This window comes from Sebastes fasciatus, chromosome 2 (genome assembly GCF_043250625.1).
Source record: "Sebastes fasciatus isolate fSebFas1 chromosome 2, fSebFas1.pri, whole genome shotgun sequence".
In the NCBI taxonomy this organism is placed as follows: domain Eukaryota; kingdom Metazoa; phylum Chordata; class Actinopteri; order Perciformes; family Sebastidae; genus Sebastes; species Sebastes fasciatus.
In genome coordinates this window covers 24,481,860-24,501,675 of record NC_133796.1, presented here as the reverse complement: position 1 = coordinate 24,501,675, position 19,816 = coordinate 24,481,860, and the positions used below count along the sequence as shown (strand labels likewise).

The following is a 19,816-nucleotide window of genomic DNA, read 5'->3' as shown; positions in this document are numbered from 1 at the left end:
GTTTAACTTCCTAACACTAGCTCTAAGCAGCTTATTATACATCATTAAAATCACTAATGCCAAGATTTTTTAATCAAAGCAAATATTTAAATAAAAATACAATCACTTATTTCCTAATCATTGGAATTGTGTTTTTATGCAAATAACCACTATAGATGACAATAACAAAATACAGTACAGTACTGTGTACAGTTACAGTACCCTCCCACCCCCGAAAAGTAATTCAGAGTAACATCAGCTCTAAAATGTTATTCCTTCATTTAGCGCAGAGATTTCAGAAGTGGCAGATAAAAGAAATACTTGCCTGCCACAGTGGCTGGCAGTGAAAAAAGTTAATTTCAGACCCTGACTGAGTCTCTGAGATGTAATTAAAAAGTAATAATATATACATGAATTTATGCATTCATTAATATACTTTCACAATTTAGAAATCCTAAGGCAAATAGATGAATAAATCAGAAGTGTTGTCGCTCTCTGTCTAACTGGAGTGATTAGAATGTGTGCAAGTCAATGATTTGTTTTATGTATAAGCTATTTGTGAGCTTAGCACCTTGAAATTTCATTTCCATTTGATGTCGCACAAACACCAGAGTTGCTCCAGAGATCTTGCGTGTGTTTGTATATTTAGATGAAGGTACTGGCAGGTTCCTTTTGTGTTTGTGATTATTGGCAGTCAACACATTTGGAGAAGGGACCGTTCTTTGTTCTCTTAGTTGGAGCCATGTCATAGACACATGATGGAGCAAAGCACCCTGGGGGTTTTGCACTGAGTATTGTTAATGCTCAGAGATGATGTGAACATATTGACGTGTGCATAAACAGAAGTAGTAAAATGTGTGTGTGTGTGTGTGTGTGTGTGTGTGTGTGTGAGAGTGTTTAATATCTCTGAGCTGACATGTGTCCTCTGTGTTATGACAGATGCTATGTTGCTGGTGGCAGACAGACTGGAGGGACCCTTCAACATTGAAGCAGTGATAGAGCCGGTTGACATCAAGATCTCTGAGGCCATCATGACCATGCAGGACAACAGCATGCAAGTGTCAGCCAAGGTACTGTCTTCTGAATTAGCTTTGGTCACCATGCAATGATGGGATTTGTTTCTAAAAGTAATATATTGTATAACATATTCTAACATTTTATACATAAACTAATTTAAGCTTGATTATTTTAATTTTTAGAAGTTTTTATTTTATTAATTAGTGCAAAATGGATAACATAATGATGTGGTTGAAAACACTTCAAAAATGTGAATACAGTATGGTTGGAAGCCTTGGATAGCCTGCAGAACACAGTGATAGGCTTCAGTACAAAACCTTTGGCCTCATGCACGAAGCGATATAAGAACAAATTTCCTCTATTTTTTTGGCCACAACCACAATTGTTCTTATTTGGTTTATACCCATTGATTTCTCGAATTCACCAATGTTTTCTTATTTTTGCTCTTGTACGCGAAAACTTTACGAGTGGTCGAGAGCACTCTTACCAAGATGAGAAAAAAACATCTTGTTTTCACATTTTACAAATTGGTTGTCCAATGTAAGGAAACATAAGTTTTAAATTTGGGTAACATAAAAAAAACGCATTGATTTTAATATAATCAAATTTAGATTATTGTTGTTGTTTTAGAATAATTATAATGATTGGATTGTTAAAATTATGGGCTAAAGAAATCGTATAGGTCCATTGATCCCAATTAAAGCTTCAGTAGGCAGAATATTGTTGGCATCATTGGGCAAAAATTCCATAATAACCTTTCAGCATATTGTAATTCAAGTGTTCTGAGAGATAACTAGACTTCTGCACCTCCTCATGGCTCTGTTTGCAGGCGTTAAAAAATCTAGCCTAGGACGGGAGACTTTGGCCAATCACAGGTCATTTCAGAGAGAGAGCTTTCCTATTAGCTGTTCATTCAACGGAGGCGATTGACGGCTGATCAGAGACGGCAGGTTGCAGCTCGGCTCTGATTGGTTGTTTTTTCTCCGGTCTGTGAAATCTTGCAGATGCTGTTAGGAGCACCGGAGGACACAGAGGCACATGATTTTTTTCAGATTAACTGTCTCATGTACTACTGTCAAGATATAGTGACCGTTTTATAAATATAACTTTTTTTTAATCATATTTGCTCAGTTTCTACTCACTGCTTCTTTAAGACTACAAAAACCCTCAGATGATATTGCGTGCGTTCAGCTTCTGAATGACTTACATACTGCTCTTCAATGCTTTGGCCATCTATGTCTCCAATCCTTCCAATTCTTGGGCATGTGCCAGAGTATTTGCACACGGCACAACACCTGCCCTTATATAGCATTTAGGAGGCATTACCTATGCTAATAAACAATCGGCTACATGCGTCCAATTTACGATCAAGTTGGATTCATCAATCAGCACACCTGGGTAAGAGCAGATTTGGATGGTTAAGAACATTTGGTGCATCTGGGGTTGACTTCTCTTATTTTTTCTCTTGACAGAAAATTAAGAGAAAATATAAGAGAAATTGAAGAGAATGTTGCTGCATGAGGCTCCCTGTCTCCTAAAAAAAAACATTTATTTACCACTAATTAACAAAAGAAAAGGTTTTGAAAACATGTTAAGACCACACATCACACTAAGCTTTTTATCAACATAATGAGGAAACGTTTTTCATGAATGTATAATTTTTCATGAATGTATCTTCTGTCACAAAATGGTCATACTGAACATACATCGCAAAACGTATCACTCACACACACATTTCGTTTGTTTCTCTACAATATCCACTCATGGCAACTCTGTGTCAAAGCCTGAGACAGGATGTGTTTACTTTTACAATATTTAAACAAAACCACGATCTATCCATAACCTTAATCTATAGGAGTCTAGCCACACCTGGGGTGCAGGACGGGGACTCTGTTTTAATCATTTAGTAGTATATAAAGGTGATTTTAGGAGACAGTTTAACATGCAAGAGAAGTGACTAATTTCCTCTTTAGCCCCTTTCGACTTCAAATTGCTAATCAGTCTTTGGAATAGTTTTAAATTCCACATAGCACATCCAGGATATTATCACACACAGAATAGTTTGTCATTGTCTTTCTTGTCAAAAGGCAGTTTTTCAGTTCAACTTTTTATTCAGACCCTTTGGTGTATTGTGGCCTATCTTCATGCCAGAGTTACAAAGGTCAGTGTGAATGAGATGTCACATTCTTTTCCATTTCAAAAGGGCTGCAATTTACAACTTTACCCATTGTCTATGCACTTGATGCTCCATCCCTGCAAGGTTGTGCTTGGCTGACAGATTGCTCTAAGAGATTACAATCTTTCCCCCACAGTCACATTTTAACCATAGGTACCTTCATTCCGGCTGTGTGGACCTGTTGGAAATCGGTTTGCTTCTGTGATGTACAGGATAGCGGGATTGTAATCATGGTGAAGAATTGATAAATATTATAGAAAAGACAGCCTCTTGTCATGACAGCCATGCAGCACATTAAAGTGCTCCATCACATCCTGAGCCAGGGGCCGGCAGACAGGCAGCCAGACAGGAATGCTAATGAGCTGTGTGGTTTGGAAGAGTGTTGTTTGGGTCCTAAGAGCCTGTAGAGACCAAGCCGTCTGAAAACAATCTATTTTCACAATGAGCCTCTATGAACCACACATTGATTAGCGTAAGGTTCAAGTAATAATAGATCTGCACTTCTATTTTTGTCTCCCTATTAACAACACAACTTTAGTTTTTATTTTGGGAGAGCTGAATATCTTTTTCTTGGTAAAATCCAGTGTTTGTCCAAGAGTGTCTTCTGATATACAATTATTTTCTGAGTATCACTCAGCAGTCTAACACATAATATTTAATAAAATATAGAAATTCTATATTTTCCGAAGCCAAAGTTGTCATGGTTGTAGATCAGAATGACAGTATAATAACATAACATAACATAACATAACATAACTAAACATAACATAACATAGGATCATCCTATATTAGTCCCACAGCGGGGAAGTCTGCAGAGTTACAGCAGCAAAGGAACAGTAAAAAAAAAGAAAAATATGATATTAATAATATTAAGTGAATTGATGTTTTTTTGGTGTGTGCAATCTATTGGGAGCAAAACATAAGAAGATATGTTATTGGCCACATTAAATACTAATTGATAGTGTTTCATACTCTCATTATCAGTTTTATACAATTACTAAAAGCTCATTTATGTTGTATTTTTGGGGTAAATTGGTTGCAGTCTGGACCAAAAAGGATTTTGACTTAGAAATCCTGGTGAAATGGAAGATTTTTCATTATTATTATTATTATTTATTTTTTTCAGCCACTTTGTTGTGCTGTAACAATGGCTTTCAATTGCATGTGAGAAACAGCATGTTAATTTGTTTTTTTTGCCACCAATATAACACTTCCTGTAAAGAAGATTCAGGCACTGATAGACAGTATTGTTTCCAGGCTGGCTCTATAAAGTTTTCTTTTATTCTCAAATCACAGACCAGGAATTGTGCTGTGAGCAAATTGACAGAAGCTTTAGAAAAAATGTCAAGCGGTGTAAGCAAACTAAAACTTCTGTGGGATCGAAATGGATGTGTGTTCTACAAAGAAATGTACTTAGCCCTGGGTCTGTTCACGCAGCTTCGGACTGCTGATAACCTCGTTTCTGACTATTCAGCCTGTAATGAGAAGCTCACATCTCACAATGATGAAGAAATATTGTGTTAATGTGGCAAAACCAGGCGATTTCCTCATGAGATACTGTAATTGCTAAACACCAGTCTGTATCCTCTTTCTCTTTCCCCTCGTGCTTGCCCTCTCTCTCTGTGGTAACTCTATCTCCATCTGTTCATTCTAGGTTTTTCAAGGGTGTGGCCAGCCGAAGCCATCAGGGATCGGCAGATCTGCACGTGGCATCTCAGATGTGTTCAGTGCTCGCTTCAGACCCTACACCCCCGAAGAGAGGCCGACCACAGCGGCTGGAACAAGCCTGGATAGACTGGTATGTACAGAGACGACATAAACAATATTGTAAACTGCGATCGGACAGTCTATGAAGCAGTGATTCTCAAAGTGGGGTCTGTGGCACTCAGGGGGTCCGTGAAAAGTTTTTAGATTCATTCATTTAAATTATCATGATATCATTATTTTTTTTTTCAATGAAAAATATTTCATTTTTTAAATCTACAGTATAATCTGCCCAGTTGTGAGGACACAGAATACATTTATCTTGTATTGTTCTTTCACATTGAAGTGTAAAAAATAGCCTACGTCAAATTATTCAAGGGACATACATGAGGGGGTCCTTAGCTGAAAAAAGATTGAGAACCTCTGGTATAAAGAAATCAATGAATTGTTAAATAAAATAGAAAAAAAATAACTTGAATCAAACTTTAAAGGCCATTTTGGTTTGTATTTATAGTGTTAAATGGAAAAAAAGAATAATGGTAAATGATCCAAATGAACAGGATATAAAATAGGCATTTATTCTTAGAGAGAGATAACTGTAAAGTAGAAAGTAATCTAGGGTCAGATCATTCAGAAAACCAATACATTCCTAAAATAAATCTCTAATTGTTGGGCTTTCACTTTGAAGCCTACTTAAGTCTGAAGCAACCAATTCATGATGGTTTTATTGAAAGAGTCTATATTCTACCAGAAAATGAGGCTGAACATTTCCTTTCTCGCTCTGTATTTTATCAGATCAACTGATTTTCAGAAGTGTGTTCTTGAAATATACTTGGTGTAGGGCGGCAGACTGAGCTTAAGGCCAATTTACCAGGGTTCAAGTCCAAAGGCCAGAAAAAAATCATTGTAAATCCATGTTCATGTACACCTGCCAGTTCTGTGTGTCTTCCACAGAGTTGAGCTATTTTCGTTTCTTACACTCTCAGTGCCAGAGGTTGTAGAAAGTACATGCTTTGCACTAACCTTGTTGGATGTAATGTTTCAGATAGATTCCTCAGATTGTGTTTTGCTGCAGGAAAAGAGCCATTAGAACAGATTGTCAAATGAACTTAATCACTAAAAATGTGACCTGTGCCATATCCCAGAATTTACTGCTCTGAGAATCAGTCTAGAGGAGGCAAAAACAGTTTCAAAATCCACCCACCAAACTTCAGGATGATGACAAATCCTAATTAATGCTATAAAAAGATCCATTTCACCACCCCATGCCACTGAAATACGATGGGTAGGAGGCTGTCTGTGTCAGGCTCCAGTATATAGCAACACAGAGGCCATCAAGTTGACAAGGTGTTAAATGCCTACAAGTCGCCAAGTCATCTTTTCCCCTTCTGCTACAAAATGTATGTTGCTGTGATGTCTCTAGGTGTTAACAAGGACCTAAGAGATATCACATTTTATTAATTTAAAAGGAGTACATTATGCCATAAGCATGTTATTTTTTCCATGTCAGTCTGTATTATTGCCGTACATGTAAATGTCAAGCATGGACTGATAATTAAAGCAAACATCTGTGGTATAAGCAACAATAATGAGTTACACACAGTGTGGCATTTTAACCGTATGATACGCTGTTAGTCCTTTTAATAATAACACACCATGGTGTCTTGAAAACCCTTAATAGATTTGTCCCTTTAACAAATGTGTTGTGTTAGTGTTGTGAATAAATTACACTGAAAGACATTCAGTGGAATAACAACATGTCAGGCCATGGACTGGATATTATTAAACCATATTTTTTATGTCACCACCAATTTGTCCTTTGACGAATCCATTTCACAAATGCTTCATTATGTAATCCTCTGTCCAATTGGCAAATCCATTTATTAAATACATTATTGTCCTTTTAAATAAAAGGCACAGTTGATAATCTTCTGCTGTACAAGTTGTTTGACAGGATTAAAATGGAAAATGTGCAGGAGCAGAGAAGCAGATTAAAAGCTGCAGAGCGTCGGTCTCTGTAAGTAGTCTATGCTCTCCAAATTCTAGCTGTAACAGTAAGATATAAACACGTTAAGTGCACTGCAATGGTTGTGTGAAACCAGATCCTTTAAAATGTTATTCTTTAATTCAACATCTCTTTATAAACAGGGCTAGTTTGCAGAGGCGATTCTAGGATCAGACCTTTAGGGTGGCTCAGCCGCCAATGAGAATGTGTTAATGTTTCGATATTGGGGGGAAGAGGGGACACTTATTAAGCGGGGAGTCTGGGGGTTAACACTTAATTTCCTGCATTTTGGGGAATTGTTATACACCAATTTAGGCCTTTTCTGCATGAAGTTATTATTTGCAAGTCAAGAGCCTCAGTTTGTTGTAAAACTGTTGAAGTTTTCAGTTTTTACGTGTAAAAATACGTAATTAGAAAGACTACACACCTAAAAGTTGCGTAAGAGAAGTCTCTCTAACTGAAGTTACGATGCCGGGTCTCGCTCGTTCTTTCGCTTCCTGGCTGATAAAAAGACCAGGAGTCGCAGGATAAAAAACATGTTTCATTTATGCGTGGTCATAACTAAGTTGGCTAGCTAGATAGTGTTGTTGACGTATATTGTGCGACACGATGGATGTAGTTCACTGAGCAGTTTCACTCAAAACTAAATGATACTACGACAAACCTACGACAAAATGATCTTTTAAATTGACAAACAACATATCTGTGATTCATGGCGCAATTCAAACGGGATAAAAAAAATATTTGTCTTTCACCATTTTTTTTCCGAAATAAGGTCCCATGGGTCCACCGGAAGGGGAGCAACTTTTCCTCTCTTTTCAAAATATTAATACAAATAAAATGGAATATAATGGTGTAAGGCGTTCAGTCATTCTGTATGGCTTTTTAGGTCATTTTATACAGTGACGTGAAGTTTCAAAAATGGTCTCACTATGTGTAATACCGACTATGGGGACTAACATCATTCCACATGAATACAATTGGGCTCATTGGATACACAAGTCTCAGCTTTCCAGTCATACCTAATTTATGTAATTCCAAGACTGTTTAGAGATACAGTATGCAGAAATATTCAAACACATCGTTTTTAGTATAGGCGAAAATAACACATTTATACTACATTAAAAAAAGTTTTTTTGCCCAAAACTGCATGTGATTATCATAAAGTGGGCATATCTGTAAAGGGGAGACTCGTGGGTACCCAGAGAACCCATTTTCATTCACATACTGTATCTTGAGGTCAAGGGACCCCTTTGAAAATCACCATGCCAGTTTTCCCTCGCCAAAATTTAGCCCAACTTTGGAGCGTTATTTATCCTCCTTCTCGACAAGCTAGCATGAAATGGTACCAATGAATTACTTACGTTTTTTCTAGTTTCATATGATACCAGTATTTTCACTCCAGCGTTAAGTCTGAGTTTGCTACAGCCTCTTAAAAAACAGTAATGTTGGAGGTCTCAGAGGGTTTGATTATTTTTTAATGAATTTGGATGATGAAGTTTTTAGATGAAATTAAAATGTCTCAAAGAGTCTCAAAGAGTCTCAAATCACCCCTGCTTGTTTGAAGAAAAAAAAAATTAACCAAACCTTCTTTGCTTCATAACATACAAATTAAAAAAAAGTGTGAAAGGAAAAGAATACTAAAAGGCTAAAGCACATTTAGAGAGAATCCACAGGTTGCACCTTCTTTAATAATGAATCTTTACATGCTCTCAGGCCAACTTCTTGTAAAAAAAATGGGGAAAAAAAGTTTTCTAAGAAAAGTAAAAGTTGCTCAGAGTAACTTCTTAATCACACCTCACTCCTCTTACTCTGTATCTGTTTCGCTAAGCAGAGCTGATTGTATTTAATGAGTAACTACTGTTATTATTAGTCTAATTCTCCATGTAACGCTGCTGTTTGTATGCTGGTCCCAATTTTTTGCATTGATCAAATTTGATGGCAGCAGATTTTTAAACAGATTTCACAGCAGAAAATTCATTGTAGATAAAAAGGTTTGAGGTACTAAATCTCATAGTGAGATGAGGCTGGTGGATGGAGCGCCATTAATCATTTAACTTGTTGCTTCACTAACTAATAGACATCCTTTTGCTGCTATTCTCTCTCTCTCTGTCTCTCGATTTCTCCGATGTCCAATTAAATCTCTTTCTTCTTCATTTCTCTGCTGCTGCTCCCAGAGGGTTGTGTGGAGGACAATGCAACACAGCGTAAGCCTTCCATTCCTCCTCTTTCACCAAGTCATCTGTCTTGTGGTGTTTTAATCAACCGCTTCTTTACATTATTCAAAGTTGATATTGATTGCTTGTTTGTGACATGGCTGTTTATTTACTTTGGCTGAATTATTTTTGGGTGTTTTTTAGTCTGGAACTGAAGTTGCTGAGGTCAATATTTATAATTTCTCCATTTCTTGTTTTGTCTAATATAATTTAGCTTTTGCAGCATGGTGGTTCTGTGGTTTGGACTGGTATTGCCTTAAAGTGAGAAAGTTGAGTTCCTCCTGTTTGAACTTAGCGTTTCCTCTTTGGGTTTCCTTCAGGTTTTTCCCACCATCCAAAGACATGCAGCTTAGGTTGATTGGAGAATTTAAATAATTTGCCCATAGGTGCGATTGGCATATGTTAGCGTGTTAACCCTGTGGTGACCTGAAAGAATCCTGAGTGTTTCCGTGCTTTTTTCCCCAGTGCATGCTGGGATAAGCTTATGCACCAGCTGTGATGTAGAGAAAGAAACAGAGTATGTTTTTGCATGTTGTTGTGTATGAATGTTTATTAATTGATTCTCATTAATAAGGAGAACCTGAAGGATTTTGTTGCGCAGGATTTCTGACTATTATAATCATAGCTTTTAATCTTTTAATAATCTTTTATGACATCTTGAATATGTCAAATGCTTCTATGAAGGCTTTTGCAGCACTCAGTTGATCTGTCAAACAATTTGTCAGTAATCATAAGTGCAAGATAAACTGTTTAAGACTATGATAACACGCATTGAAATACATTGTTGTAAACCTAACTAAGTAGTTTTGTTGCCTAAACCTAACCAAGTCAATCTTTTTCTCAACCTAAGTAGTTTTCTTTTTAAATGACTAGAGTGGAAATTGATAGGTGCGTCACATGTTGCTAGACATTCGTAGGAAAATGCATGAAAAAGAAGTTGTTGAAAGTCGTGCTGAGCTTTACCAAAGAAAAAGGGATTTGTGTCTATGTACACAAATCAAATAGATTACATTCTGTGACTATTTCACAAACTGCCGTGAGACTGTGTTGGCAGTACATGTGGTGATTATAGTAGTAGTTATTTGCTTCTTCCTAAAGTCTTCAAACCTTGGACACAGAAGGCAGGATTTATGTGCATGAAATCTCTGGGCAACATTTCTGTGTTACACTCCCAATAATTGGGGTCCGATCTGCTAAGGCAGCAGCTTATTCCATAATCAGTGACTGAGACCAACTTCTGCACACGTTCTGAGCGCGACGGAAAGGTCAAAAGTGCAGTTCAGTGGCGGGTTTTGTCTGAGATCAGCTAGTCTGATAAAAACATTGAATGGCTTCAGGCACAGGAACAGGGAGCAAAAGGTTTAGTAAATAAGTTACCGTTGAGCACTGAGGTTTATGACTCACTGTAAAGCTCTCCGTCATCACTACTCCTTATATATTTACTCAAGTGTTTTGCTCTCAAATCCATCTTGGTCTGTTTTCGGGTGATTTGAGCTAATGCATCTCTAATATCCCAGTCTGTCATCTGCATCTCAGATCACAACTGAATTAGATACGAGTGCTTACATACTGTCTAATCCTCTTCCTTTTCCAGCTCACTGCTAAATGATTTAAAGCTGGTGGGTTTATTATAAAGAGTCGACTGTATGTAAGAGATTTGTGTACTGTAAATACACCTAGTAGTACAGGTTTAAACAGCGTAGTCAGGTTTTATGTGCGTTGATATATGATTGGCTGGGTGTGTTTTGCATCGTCTGTGATTCTTAATTTAAGTGAGATTACTGGACTATCCCCCATACAACTGAATCCTAATTAACTGCATGATACTGTATAATGTATATTAATGGTGTGGCCCTACAGTGTTTACACAGAAATCTGTCTTTCTGTGGTGCTGATTCATCACTGGGACTGAATGACCTTCTCCCTCTAATTCAAAGGAAAGCTTCTCTTGGACTCAGAGAGGGCTGATCTACTGTCCCTCTACTGTATATAGCACTGACCAGAGATTCAGTTTATTTGATAGTTTGTGTTCATATTGTGGCATACTGACATGTTTAAAAAGATCATGAAATTGAAGGCAGCCCACAGAGGCTGTGATGTTTAATTAAATAAGATAGATTTCTTTTTTCTACATCAGCTACAAACCCACTGCTAAATCTGAAAAATTAACATTATTGCACAACGTGATCTGACTGTGTTAACAACACGTTCTCATCCCAGCTCATCATATACTGACGCTTTGTCAGGATCCATCTATGTCACTTTTTGCTGTGAATTAAACAAAACCACTTAGTTAGGTTTCGGAAAAAAACAACATGATTGGGCTTAAAATTACGTTTGCACAGTGAAAATGTGACTTGACGTTGTGAGCACAGGACACGAACAAACAGCTGATTGTAATATATAACTGCGGTCTCCTGGATGGAAGCCCTGTGTTTGTTGGACCCATCCACCTCCCCTCCCGCCCACCCTGTGTGTCTCTTTTGGTCTTTAAACTACATCCCCACAGCACTTTCCCAGTGGGTTTACAGTTGCTGTGATGGGATTACATTGTAGTTAATGGAAAGCCCGGTGCATATTCTCAGTGTTCGATACCGCCACACCCTTTAGCGGCGGTATCGAACGCCGTACGGTAGTGACAAAAGCGCCGTTATTTGATTCCCTTGGAATGAGAACTGACTGTGTTATGTTGTACATGTGGCTGAGCTCATATTTGTTACATTCTTAGCCATGCTAGTGGCAGGGCTCTAGGAACTGCATTTTCAGTCGGTCCCCAGAGGACGAAGCCAACTGACTTCCCCTGGCTTTTCCTCTGGTACCATCTTTTCAGTTTTTCGGTTTATGACTCAGACTCCGCCTTAGTTGTACTTTGGGTTTAGTTCCAATGAGCAAATGTTGACATGCTAGACAGTAAACTAAGATGATGGACATAGTAAACATTATACCTGTTAACTATCGGTTTGTTAGCTGATGTTAGCATTTAGCTCAAAGCACTGCTTTGCTTAAGTAAAGCCTCACAGAGCTGCTAAAATGGCTGTGGACCCTTAGCCTCATTCTATAAAACACCACCATTGATTTGAAGACACTGATGAATATGATGCTCAAAATAATGTAAGCATGTAATAGTAAGTAACCTAACTCTTCCTTCTGTTCATCACAGTCGTTATTCACTGTTAAGAAAATGAATGTGATCATTATACAGTATAGTATTGGATGTCGTGTCTAGAAGGGAGCCTGCAGACTGTGAAATCTGATCTGAGATCTGCAAAACCTTGCAAAAACTCTCAAGAGACTCGCTGCCCGACGATCAATGCCTAACTTTAACAATCTCGCAAGAGTTTACCCAGTTTGCGGGCTCCCTTCTAGGCACTACCAGTATGGGAGCTTATCCTCCACCACATTATTCCGCGGGTGTTGAGAGGAAGTCCATACCTAACATTTATATTCTTCATTTATTTTGCCAATGATAAGCAGATGTCTGATGACACAAATCTGACAGAAGTGACATTGTTCTCTGTCAGCTTAAACTAACATTGCTGACAGGACATTACTGTCAATTTCTCCATTACACAAATGCTCGCACAAGAAATGTGATGGATGTCCTGAGGAGAATCCATTATTGATTTATTTGACAGATTTCTAAACATTTTGAGCCTCTCTAATGGGTTGTTTGTTGTTGAGCACTGTTGAAATGGGGAAGCAGTTGGGAAGAAAGTAAATCAGTCATTAGCAGTGGCCAGGCCTTTCTCCACGCTCCATTTCTCGTTGCTTTAGCGGAGCGGCAGGGCCAGGAAACGATCTGGCAACGACCATTTTTCTTAGGAAGTGTAAAATAAATGATCAGTGTTTTATTTCTTCAATCAATCACAGTAATCCAGTGTTGATGGGCACCACCTATGTATGCTTTAGTGTGCATTAGTTATTGTAGCCACGCTATACTGAGGGGACTAAAGGGTTTTATGGAGATTTAGGAAAACACATTCTGAATTTGAATGCATGGAAAGAAACCCAGAGCCGAACATCCCTCAGCTTCTGAATGGGAGTAGAAATCTCTATTCCCACATGAAAGTTTCTTCCCGCCAGAGTAATCAGTCATTGAGAAATCACTCCGCCCAGTGCAATTGCAGACACAACTGCCAATTATGACCAATGGTAACACAGCCAAATTGGTAAAATCCATGAGTCATACCATAAAATGGATCCAGTTATAGCTCTAATGAAATTCTGGCATGTAGTGCAGATCGACTCTCTACAGTTTTTCTCTTTGATAGCCACAATTTCTGTGTAGATCAGCAAGCAAAAAAAGAACAAGTGTTAAGACCAGTTAATCACACTGGCATGCTAATTCCGTATACTGGGCATGCTGAGCTAATGTTTTAGCAGCAGTAACAACCACGGGTGTGGAGTGCTGTGGGGGTTTCTAAACTCTACATTACATTGTGCTGACAAAGTTCTGGGGGAAATATACTTTGTGGTGTCAGAAGTTGACTAAATTTTTAGATAGAATGACTCTGGCTGTTAGACAATGTAAGAGTGTCACCTAAGAACTTGGTACTCATGTTACCTATGAGTAAGACAGGTTATGTGTTGTGCTACAGTTTGTAATGTTATACCTTCTACTAATTTGACTCCAAATCAATTGGTGCTCCTTTTTTTGCTCTATACTGTTCTTGTCCGCATATAAACTCTGCTGTGTACTTTGGCTGTTCTTATTATAGCTCAAGATGTTCACAGCTGTTTCAGATAGTGATGTGAACTTACTGGCTTTGGCTTGAGAGAAGTGAGAACCACAGATTGATGTTGTGCCCCGGCTCCAACAACACAACTACACTGTAACAAATTAGATGGAAGTTTTCTGTCTGTTATGGTGGTTTTAGTGGCCATAGAGTGGTGCAGGGATGACGCATTTTTTTTAGACCTGGTTCCTTCGACAATAAGCCAATGGGATTTTTTTATTGGGTTTTGGATTGTTGCATAGAATTAGCTCTGTGGCAAACAAATGTTTATGACACTTACACGTTTTGTTCAGAAAAATAATCTTCACAACACCACTTTTATGATTTTTGAAACATAAATGCAATCACTAGATGTAAAAAGCTAACGTTAGGCTATAAACAAACTACACCACAGTTGTATGAGCGTGAGTATACACAACGAGGCTGTAAAGGAGGACGTGTCGGCATGATGACGTTTAGTAGTCTCATTTAGCCACTTGTTAGCAACCGCCTTTTTGAAGACATATAAGCTTTAAAATTCTAGAATGGGATATTTACTGACGTATTTTATATGAGAATATTTAAAACAAAACATTAAAATCTCTTAAAATTGTGTTAACCACAGACCTTATTTTAGGTATCTAACTAAAAAGTAGGGCTGTCAATCGATTAAAATATTTACTTGTGATTCTTATCTGTTCAAAACGTAGCTTAAAGGGAGATTTGGCAAGTATTTAATACCCTCATAAACACGGTAGTGTGCAAATATGCTTGCTTTATGCAAATGTATGTATATATTTTTTATTGGAAAATCAGTTTACAACACAAAACCATGACAGATATTGTCCAGAAACCCTCACAGGTACTGGATTTAGCATAAAAAATATGCTCAAATTGTAACATATCAAACTCAAGCCCAACAGGCAACACCAGCTGTCAGTGTGTCAGTGTGCTGACATGACTATGACATGCCCCAAAACTGCATGTGATTATCATTGTGATTCCTGCAACACTCTATAGAGGGGAGGAAAACATGCTGTCATGGTTTTGTGCATAAAATAGTTGCAATAAAGAAATTACTGTTCAGTGTAAATTCACTTGAAAATTGTGCCGGGGATCCTACAGTCATTCCAACACTTTGCTGGGCTATTTTAAATCTTCATTTGAAGCCTATTAATGATGATCATAATGGGATGGTGTGAACTGGGTTGTTTCAGTTTTCACCTCCATGGCTTAATGGAGGGCGATGTATCCGTCTGTCCAGGGGTGATTCTTTCTGTCAAAAGAGATGGAAATCTGACAGAGACTGATGTGTAATCAGCCCTGCTCGCTCAACGGAGACCTGTCTGAATTAGGATTAATGTACGTGAACAGACACAACAGATCAATGTGGCCACCTTCTAATCTCTCAGTGTTTAAAGGCAGCTTCATCACTTTACATCCATGCCTTCCCCCACCTGCTTTACTTCCTCACAATCTGGGATAGTTTGCTCCTTTACATGTTTTTACTCTTCACAGTAAACAGTCTTCTTTTCAGTACCGCACACACCAACTGATGCATCAAGCAGTTAAACGTTCTTCATGGTCATAGGGGATTTTGATGCTCCAATCTCTCACAAAAACACATAATTGAGCAAAACTGTAGCTTGAAAGGCAGACCACCTCGCAGCACTCTGTGTCAGCGTGCCTGTTTTTGCTGAAAAAGAAAAAAGAGGGTCTAGACACCTATTGTGGCAGACAGCTGCTAGGAAGATGTGCACAGTATGGTTCATGCAGCAGGAAGAGGTAAATTACAAAACCATGTTGATGTTTTCCGGTTATTTTGCCTGGTTTCCTAGCAAGCTCTTCTAGGCTTTTGCTGCACACTATTCTGCATGATTTTATACCGACAAAATCAACAGTGTTTGAAAAGTTCTGACTGTGATGGCACGAAGACTTCCTATCACATTTCAGTCCATTCTCATGGGCATAAGTTTCTGGCGCTTTGTCACGCCCATCGGTGTGATACCACTGCACAAGACACCCTTTGGTGCCTGCAGGAAAAGCACCAGGCTTTCAATTAACTACAATGTAAACCAATCCACGGCAACACTTATCACTCAGAGAAAGTGATCCGGGAGTGTGGTGACGAAGTTTAAAGAGAAAAAAGACTCACACAGGGTGGGCGTTAAGGGAAATGGATGGGTCCAACAAAACAGGGCTTTCATCCAGGAGACCGCTGTTTGTGTCCCTGCTTTAAGTTTCACATGGAAATAAATAAAAACTGATTTTGTGGGTTCTTATAAATCCTTGCACATCCCTGTGCTTCTGTTTGTTGCACGGAGAGTGTGTATTTTCATTTGTTTTTGGGATAACGGACTGTCCTATGGGACATTTTTCGGACTATTGGTGTTTCCGAATAACAATGGGCCGTCCCCTCTCAACACCCAATAATGTATGACTAACACGTTAGCTAAAGGACAATCGGCCAGCAACTGGAATACGATGAAGATGATGATGTAGCTGAAATGCACTTGCTTACGTTATATATTGAACAGGGCTAGCCACAACAGCTAACATTAGTGATAGCATCACATCCCAACACATTGGAACCAGTGTGCATAGTTGTCAATGCGGAAAATTCGCATGCGGATTTTCCATATTGCCGCACTGCATTTTTGCATTTCACTGGTGAGAAACGGCTTTGAGCCTCATTTTGACTTCACAAACGTAGTAATTTTAAGCCCAACCATAATGTTTTTACCTAAACCTAACTAAGTGGTTTTGTTGCCTAAACCTAAGCAAGTGTTTTTGTTTAATTAACAACCTTAAGCACATGTTTATTGTGACCAAAAAGTGACGCCGAGGGGTCTGACAAAGCTTGAGTATGTGACGTTGGGATGAGAACGTGTTGCAATAACAGCCTTTCTCACCTAGACATATCATATATGTGGACTTTCAAATTTCCAAAAGCTGGCTGAGACAACCAAGCCTGAACTTGTAAATTGTGCAGCATAGTTTGGCCTGAGAGGAGAGTCTGATTAATTAACCAATCAATAGACTCTGTCATGTAGCAGTGAGTGAAATCGCCAACAGAACCATCTCTGTTGCCATTATTCATACATTTCCTCAAAGAAAACCTGAAAACCTGAAAACCTGCACCTGCAGGGACCAGTCTTTACCCGCTCCTCTAGCACACAGTCTTGGCACCACATTATCTTCAGTTTCAGTGTAAATGAGAGTCATTTCCCATCTCATGCTAAATTTGGGCCCAAACTGGTCCACCGGACCTGGCTGCTTTACCATGTGAGCAGCTTGTCTGTCGACGCTGCCAGAAAGCCACAGCATGTACTGGAATCTGCCTCAGCTCCTGCCTCGCTGCTCGTCAGAAGGCTGTTTAGCCCACCACTGTTTCCCATGACATAGTGTGGTTAGCACGCCTGCCTAAAGGTAGAAGGTGTTTACCTTGCTCCAACACAGCAGAGCCTTTTGAGCTAAACTCCTCTATGTGGGTAGGCAGGCAAGCTGAAATAAACCACAGTGTGTCCAACGAAATCCTATTAAGTGCATTATTCAAAGCACTGAATCACAAAATGCAGGGCCATTGTGTTTGAGGTAAGCTAACCCAATCGCTATGAGCATAACGAGGAACTGACCGTTTTGTGCTGCTTCCCTTTGGAGGTTTTCCTACTTTTTTAGAATACATCTTAACCACGCTTTGTATAGTTTAAATCCCTCAGTGCAGAGGGACTGGTTCAGTCCACAATACCACTGAAGTGGCTCCTGTTGGTGTCCATGTGACCTAGAAACTGGAGGACTTGTAGTGATCCTGCAGTCTATCCTTGCATATTTATCAAGATTACATCACTCTAAACTCTGGTTAAGACTGATCAATACAGCCATTCTTTCCAGAAGTGCAACAGTGTCTGCTTCATTTATGTGCCATTTCTGTTTGTGCCAAGATGACAGAAGCTTACTTTGCTCAATGTGCTTCATTACGGATGCTAGAACAGTGTCCGGGTCTATTCCGTCTCGCTTTTGTGCATTTGGATGCAGTGTCTTTGTGTGATGATAGGGCTGCTGGACACTTGAGTAAAGAAGACATCCAAAGGAACAAATCAGGCTCAATTCAGTTGTTTTTGTGCCTGTAACTAGCCCAGGGTCAATCAATACTGATGCCATCCCCACTATAAATTATTCATCCATTTCCATTCCTGCTTATTACTGTTGTACTGATGAAGAGGTTTGAGTCTGTTCCAGTATGCACTGGACATTCGCCAGTCAATTTATGGCCTAACATATGAACACATTTGCATTTTTGACATTTAAAGTCTCAATGAAAAGTCAAATTAACACCCACATGCAAGGGATTTAAAATCATCCGTTCCATAAATTATAGAAGTGTGGAACTGAATATTTTTATCATTTGGGATTTGGGATTTATTTTGGTGGATACCAATGTCATATGCTGAACACTGCTGAATAATTATACTGATTTTATTTATTTATTTTTCTTGCCAGTCCAGATGTTAATTCATGCATTAATGCTTTTTACTGTATCTATCAAAACTTCTTTATAAAGTTGCTTTAGTAACTTTACCTTACAGAGAAGCATCTGTTTAGAAAGCCTTTTCCCCCAAACGGTGTGTTTACCCTTGGGATGGGACACAAAACCAGCTGTGTATGAAACTTCCATCTGTGCTTACATTAGTCAGGTCACGGTTTGCTTAGCATGAATGTGCTGTGCTAAAACTGCTTAGTACCCTTATCATTGGAGGTCCAATTTTACTGCTTTATGGTAAATTAATTCAGTTGTGCCCAATAGGAAAGTTTACATATCAAAGACAACAAAAAAAAGAAGATATATTATTTAGGTTTAGCTAGCGTCTTCCATACAGATGTAATGAAGAACGACCTTGTTTATTTAGGGAGACATGGAGAGGACATATGCTCATTTACAGGTTCATACTTGTATTTTAGGTTTTCACTAGAACATGTTTACATGCTTATTGTTCAAAAAACACTTTATTTTTCTCATACTGTCTGTCTGAATATACCTGTATTCACAACTCGTTGTCACTCCCAACTCATCATATACCGCCGTTTGGTATGTGCCCCTCTGCATTGTATATCGATTCATTGCTTACACCCTTTAGCGGATGTAAGCAATGAACCAGGCTTTCAACTAACGCCACGGATGGGTCAAACAAACACAGGACTTTCAACCAGAAGACCACTGTTAGTGTCCTGTGTGAAACTAAAAGTAGTTTTTCTCACATGAGTCACATGGTCGCTGGTCCCGTTAGCCATTAGTCACTCGGTAGTCGAGTCATACGTCAGTGAAGTTAACATAAACCATGACAGTTTCCTAACCCTAACTAAGTGGTTGTGTTGCCTAAACCTAATTACCTGTAAAAACGGAAGTTGATTTTGGAAGGACATTATGCATGTAACAAGCATATATTGACACGCCGTCCCTGGTTCGTCCAAAAGTAACACAAGAGGGGTACCCTGTGCGTCAGTCTCTGATGCCGAGGACATTGACCAAACAGCGGTATTTAAAGAGTTGGGAGTGAGAATGTGTTGGTATTCACCCTCTGTCTGAAATGCTCCATTTTAGCGCCTGTCTCTTTAAGCTCCCCTCCCAAAAAAGCCCAGTCAGCTCTGATTGGCTTGTGAGAAAAATATGGTGCACCTTTATAAAGGTAGTTCTCAAGCTGTGGGCAGTATATTCTAATGAGCCTGCTTGTGACATAGGAAGGGGAGCCAAATCTGAATGGCTTGTTCAATCACATGTTTTCTGATCTCAGCGGTCAACAAAAAAACTGTCTGGGTTGTCTTATTTCACAGTTTGTGGGTTTGTATGTACTCCAGATACCCCAATTTCATATGAACCCTTTAATGCCTCATGCATTATAACGCTCTCTATTAAGCGCATTCATTCAGTTGGAGACAATAACAGTTTGGGAAAATACATACAAGATTCATACTTTGTCTCTCAGTGTACCTTCATATCTGTGGTTTT

The 19,816-nt window shown here is 38.8% G+C and overlaps 1 protein-coding gene across 2 annotated transcripts in view; it reads left to right on the top strand.

Annotated features, from left to right (window-relative positions):
* gpc6a (glypican 6a) overlaps window positions 1-19,816 on the top strand; it is a 176,242-nt gene that overhangs the window by 127,987 nt on the left and 28,439 nt on the right. The window contains exons 5-7 of one of the 2 annotated variants that reach the window (XM_074615057.1): window positions 919-1,049; window positions 4,827-4,970; window positions 9,059-9,088. In XM_074615057.1, coding sequence (XP_074471158.1) covers window positions 919-1,049; window positions 4,827-4,970; window positions 9,059-9,088 — 305 coding nt within the window. The remainder of the gene's footprint in view (window positions 1-918; window positions 1,050-4,826; window positions 4,971-9,058; window positions 9,089-19,816) is intronic. The other variant, XM_074615065.1, reaches the window with a different exon arrangement.